At 30.8% G+C, this 5,707-nt stretch overlaps 1 protein-coding gene across 1 annotated transcript; it reads left to right on the top strand.

Annotated features, from left to right (window-relative positions):
• Positions 1-4,613: 4,613 nt before the first annotated feature.
• LOC113863334 (arabinogalactan protein 21-like) lies at positions 4,614-5,177 on the top strand. Its single transcript, XM_027496886.1, has one exon. The coding sequence runs from the start codon at positions 4,719-4,721 to the stop codon at positions 4,896-4,898; it is 180 nt and encodes a 59-aa protein (XP_027352687.1). The 5' UTR covers positions 4,614-4,718; the 3' UTR covers positions 4,899-5,177.
• Positions 5,178-5,707: the final 530 nt, after the last annotated feature.

The following is a 5,707-nucleotide window of genomic DNA, read 5'->3' as shown; positions in this document are numbered from 1 at the left end:
TGACTTGCGTATATCTTTGATTCCATGCTAGATACAAACCATTGTATATCTTATAAAGCTTAGCAAGCAGACTTGTAACAAATCTAATGTTGTTTGAAAACTAATTAGCCAATTTTCTCTAATGTCTCTACAAACCTAGCTTTCTTAGGGACGCCTAATCTATTCTCATCCATATTGAGTTTATTAAAAGGTGTGTCAAGAAGAAGTTTAGATATGAATCTTGTCTTGAAATCCTTTTGATATTTGTCTACTAAATAGAGTTTATTTTCCTTTCACACTGAGCCTACTCAAATATTAAAAATAAGATCATTATAGGACAATCTTTAAAAGGTTTTTTTTCATCAACCATGTATTAAATATGACAATAAAAAAGGAAAATTGTCATTATGATGGCAAAACTTGTAAATCTACTCATGAAAATCTTTTTCAAAGAAATCAAATTTCTTTGAAAAACAATAGATATTTAGAGTTTGAATCCTATAAAAGTCCTAAAAACAATGAAGGGTTCTACTTGTGTTCACATATGGCAAGGGCCAATATTGGCTATACCATGTTTCCTTAGCTATTTATGGGTAAAGCACTTTCCATTAGCCAATCAAAGAAAAACATAAATATTTTCTTATATTATTTTTATCCAAACACCAATAGAATTAGCTTATATAATAGAAGTTTTTTCAATAATCAATTATAAGTCAAGTTGGCTAAATAGATCCCAACATTGTTTTGATCCCATATCACATCTTAAGTGTTGCTAGAATGGTTGATAATTATAGCACTACAAATCCTTAACATGTTGGATCAATGGTGTAACAAGTTCTCATCACTAGCATTCACTGTGATAGAAATATCAATAAGTTGTAATTGTGTTACTTATATGCACATAGAAAACTAGTGAACACAATAGGCCATCTCCATACTATTTGTTATACCAAAGTGAAACATTTATTTGTCCCACTCTAATTATGAATCCATCCTTTAAAACTTCTATTTTTTTGCATATTGATATCCAAGTAAATGAACAATGTTGGACTTTTGTGGCTCTCAAAATGTGAGATTTTTGCAAGTATTTAGTTGACATAAATTGAACTGTAGCTTCTTCGGCATGTAAAGAAAAAGATCAAACTAATTTTTGGAAGAAAACTATGTTATGTACCCTAACTTGATGCACTCGCAACCCTCCCATGTTTTTGGGTTAGGTAACAACTTACTAATTCATAGGACTCCAATACCTTGTAGCATTATCCTTCAAAGGATGATGATAATGAGCTAAAGACCAAAGTAGCAAGTGTAAGTTATTGTGACTTATTCAATAATTTTTTTTCAAGATGCAAGTCAAGAATAATTTATGTCTTTAAGAAACTTAAACTCCTTCCTGAAGGCTCTCTCATGCATGAGTGAGAGAACTAAGTAGCATCCCAAGTTATTGGTAACTTGAATTATATATATATATATAGCTATATTTTTCACATTTCAACCATCTCACATTCTTGGTGGCATAGAAATGAGAATTTTGAATATTAACTTTAAATTCTGATACTAAATAAGAGGCATAAAGTGTTTTATGCATCATACAAACTTGAGAGGTCTTGGTCTTTACACATAAATGATAGTCATTAGTGAAAAAAATGATGAGATATAGAAGGGCCATACCTTGACACCTTAATAGACTTTCACAAACTTTTTGAAATTTTCTTTGAAATCATTAAAGTAAGTTTCCTCATGTATAAGACAAACAAATAGAGTGAAATGGAATTACCCTGTCTAAGGCCTTTAGATGGATCAAATAATATTGTGGTATTCCTATTTTAAATTAAGTTTAAATTTAATAGTTGATCACTTGTAAAAATTCACGATGGTGAAATGAAGAAAATATCGATATTATAATAAGTCTTTTTTAAATCAATTTTAAAGATTCTTATTTTATCTTTTCTTTTCTCTTATTCCATGTACTAACCTTTAAAGTGAAAGTGTTATAAATTAAAATAAAATTTTGTATAACATTTTTTAATTTCAAATAAAATTATAATTTCTCACATTGATTCAAATATTTAGAAGCAAAACTAATTTTAATATAAATTTATTAAACATATTAAGACAAATTTCAAACTACATTTATCTTTAAATATGAATTTAGATATTTTCATATCCAAATATGTTATTAATACATTAATCCGACACAGATATTTGACAATTCCGTTATAAAAGCATATTTACATACAACAAAGTAGCTAGATTTTTGAGAGATGCACTGGTGGAAGCTATTTGATTTAACAACGAGATTCGAAGACATGTTGACAAAAAAGAAAGTTGGCACATTGCTAAGATTGGAAGCAAGTTAGGGGACCATTTGTTTGAAGTTTCCTTTCCCTGCCTCGGCCAATTCCCCGAAAATAATATGTGAATGTACTTTTGTTCTCTTTTGTTATTTGTTTCTTGCTAATACCCTTTTAAACATATTTGTATAATTAATTAATTTTTAAAAAGATAAACCATTCAAAACTACTTTTAAATTGGATCATTGAAGATCCTAATATCCTATAATTTGTTAAAACAATATGTATCCATTTTGGATAGTGTAAAATAACTTGCCACACTTTCAGTGGAAGATGGGGGGCTGGGGCCCTGTTATGCCCATGTTAGGTGATCAACTAAAGAATCAAAAACCTCTTCATTCTCATTTTCTGAAATGTAAACCTATACCGTTATGAACACTCCTTTTGAAAAACTTATATAAAGTTGCGTTAAAAAAGCAAGTGCTAGCGCTATTAAGGTTTGAATTTGATGTTGAGTTGCATCACTTTAAAAAAACATTGAGAAACCGTTAAGACCAAAGAATTGACAGAAGACCATGTCAGCAACTTTGTCGGTATCAATTATTTGATCTGATTATCAAACCACCGTTCCTAATTAAGCACAGTCCTAGGTCTCCAAATGTAAAACTCACGTTATGTTCATCATCATTACTAAAGTCTCTTTTGTTTGGATTTTCAGTTTAATTGTTTTGCTGAATAGAAACCTCTTGTAATTCATTTGAAGGCAAACAATTAATTTTAGAACAGATTTTTAGTAGAATTATCAGTTTTCTATCCACGGTATTCTTAAATTTAAACCCAAATCATTCAATTTTTAACCCTTAAAAGATTATTATAATGAATTTGTGTAATACAAAATTTGAATATGAAGTCAACCGTTCTTAATTTACTAACAAAGTTCGACATAATTAGTTAATTATATCTCTTAAAGATGTTGTATGAAAAGATTCTATCAAGAGAGACAAATTTGATTTTAATAATTTTATACATTAAAAATACTAATTGTCTCCATATGATATGATCTTTAAGTGAAAAAGCATTTTGCAATAATATTCCTTGCATGCATGTCATAAACTGGATCTTGAATGTGATCAATTGGTTCAAATTCGGGCACATTATGGTTGACTCCAAAATGGTATTAACAGTAACAATGTTGATTTCAAAATGAGAAAGTTATAGTAATAAAACTGAAAACCACACAAATCTGAAAATGCTTCCGAAAATATCACCTCTAAATAAAACGAACAACATTGATTAGGTTCACGCAGAGAATTGTGATGGACATTCATTCGTACATGGATATCTGAATTGTCTCTCGTGAATTCAATTGTCATGTTGCGATATCAGTTTTCTTAATGACAAGGGCAAAGGAGTTACGAATGTGAGGTTCTTATCCAACACTCTCAATTAGAGGCGTAAAATGCAATAGCCATTAATGAACTCGTCCATATAAAGAATATATATATATATATATATATATATATATATATATATATATATATATATATATTTCATGAACTGATTTATATACCCTTTTTAAAATTTAATATGTGATTTCATGCATATATACTTCAAAGTATTTATAGAACATCTCTCACATTTAATACGAAAATCGTGTACCGAAAGAAGAATCATGAATTCTCTTGATTTATAAATGAAAAAGTATTACATAAATTTTATACCTTTTGTTAGAGATATTAAAGTGTATATCAATATGCTTAAAGTACTATAATTATTATTTGAAAAATACTTAGACGATTTTCAGAAAAGATATATCTTTATATATGACAATGACGAACCAAATGACAAGCAAGGGAGAACAAGTTCATGAGAATACTTGGTTAACGTCAAATATATCAATGTCCAAATCATGTTAAAAACAGAGAGACTTGGAAGAATCGATGAATATGCAGGTAACATGAGCCTCCACCAGCTCAACAGTACTACTAAAAACAAATTAATTAAATCAATAGAAATAATTAAGACCCCCAAATTAGTATGAATGGTGGCCAACCACTGTACTCCAATTATTATTCCTTTAAACAAGGCCCATTAAAAGTTACATAATTATTATTTGTTTGTGAAAAAGAAAAAGGGAACTTTTAGAAAATGTAAAAATAAAAAAGAAGAATAGCCCCACAAACGGTTGGCGACAGCTGTATGGCACAAAGAGTTGCAACGAGGACACTCTGTCCAACAAATCGGGCAGGTGCGGCTGCCCGACAACCTCGAACCTAGAAGTCCGGGCAGGGTGCCCGTGTTTTTCCCTGGACTCAGCTATATAAGATGAGGCATAGCAGCATGATGTTGTCCACCCACTGCCACCACCCATTGTCTCAAAAAACTCCTGTTTCTGATAGAAGAAGAAAAGAAAAGGAAAAAGAAAAGAAAAGAAAGCTTTGAGCAATGGAGGCAATGAAGATGAATGTTTTGTTGGCCTTGGTTTTTGCCATGTTGGTGATGGCAGCAAGTGGGGTTTCAGCTGCTGAAGCACCTGCCCCAGGTCCTTCTTCTGATGCCACCACCCTCTTTGTGCCAACGGCTTTTGCTTCCTTCATTGCTTTTGCATTTGCCATTCTCTTCTAATTCCTCAACCGTTGTGGTTGTCTGTTACATATGGGGTTCCATTTGTGCAGAGGTTGTTGTGTTTTGTGTCTAAGGCTCTTTGTTCAACTCGCCTACGTCAGTAGTGGTTGGTCATTACTCTCCTGTCACTAGAATGGAGAAATTTAAGACACACACAGGCTCTTTTGGTTGGGTTTTCTATATTATTATCATTCATATTCTTATGTAACACATTCATTCCTCCTCACTGTACTTTTTATGGGTTGTGATGATATAATATTATTGTGAGTTGTTTCGTTTTACTCGCTTTTGTTCTTTCAGTGTTGTGTCGTATTGAATTTTATAAATCATGGGCAGAATTATTATTCTAAAAATGATATTAGTTATTTACCAAAAAGCATGGTTTGTAGGTGGCAAAATGTGTGGGTTTTGGACCTGTGGTTATTGACACCCAAGGTTTGGTTAAGTTTTTCTCGAAATAATAAAAGAGAATGGATGCCTCTGAATTTGAATTGTGTCGGCAAGTCTACGGCAGGAAGCGCAAGAGGAACTTGCCGTCACAATTAAGCGTCATCTTGCATCTCAAACATGGTATTGTATTATTTTTATTTTTTTTATTTCTCATTATTGAAAATTAAAAAAAAAAAAAAGTAGTTTCACTGTTTTTCATATGATTTTTTTAAACAATATAGTAACAGTTTTCTAAAATTAATTAACTATTAATTTTCTCAAAGAGACTTTTTTTACTTTTAACAATGGATGTTATAATGATGACAAAATAAACAAACTCTAAATAATCTAAACAACAAAAACAATAAGAGTTTTGCTAA

Source organism: Abrus precatorius, unplaced genomic scaffold, assembly GCF_003935025.1.
Source record: "Abrus precatorius isolate BTA unplaced genomic scaffold, Abrus_2018 Scaffold3, whole genome shotgun sequence".
Classification (NCBI taxonomy): domain Eukaryota; kingdom Viridiplantae; phylum Streptophyta; class Magnoliopsida; order Fabales; family Fabaceae; genus Abrus; species Abrus precatorius.
Note: the sequence above shows the minus strand (reverse complement) of the source record. Positions and strands in the feature narration are given on the sequence as shown.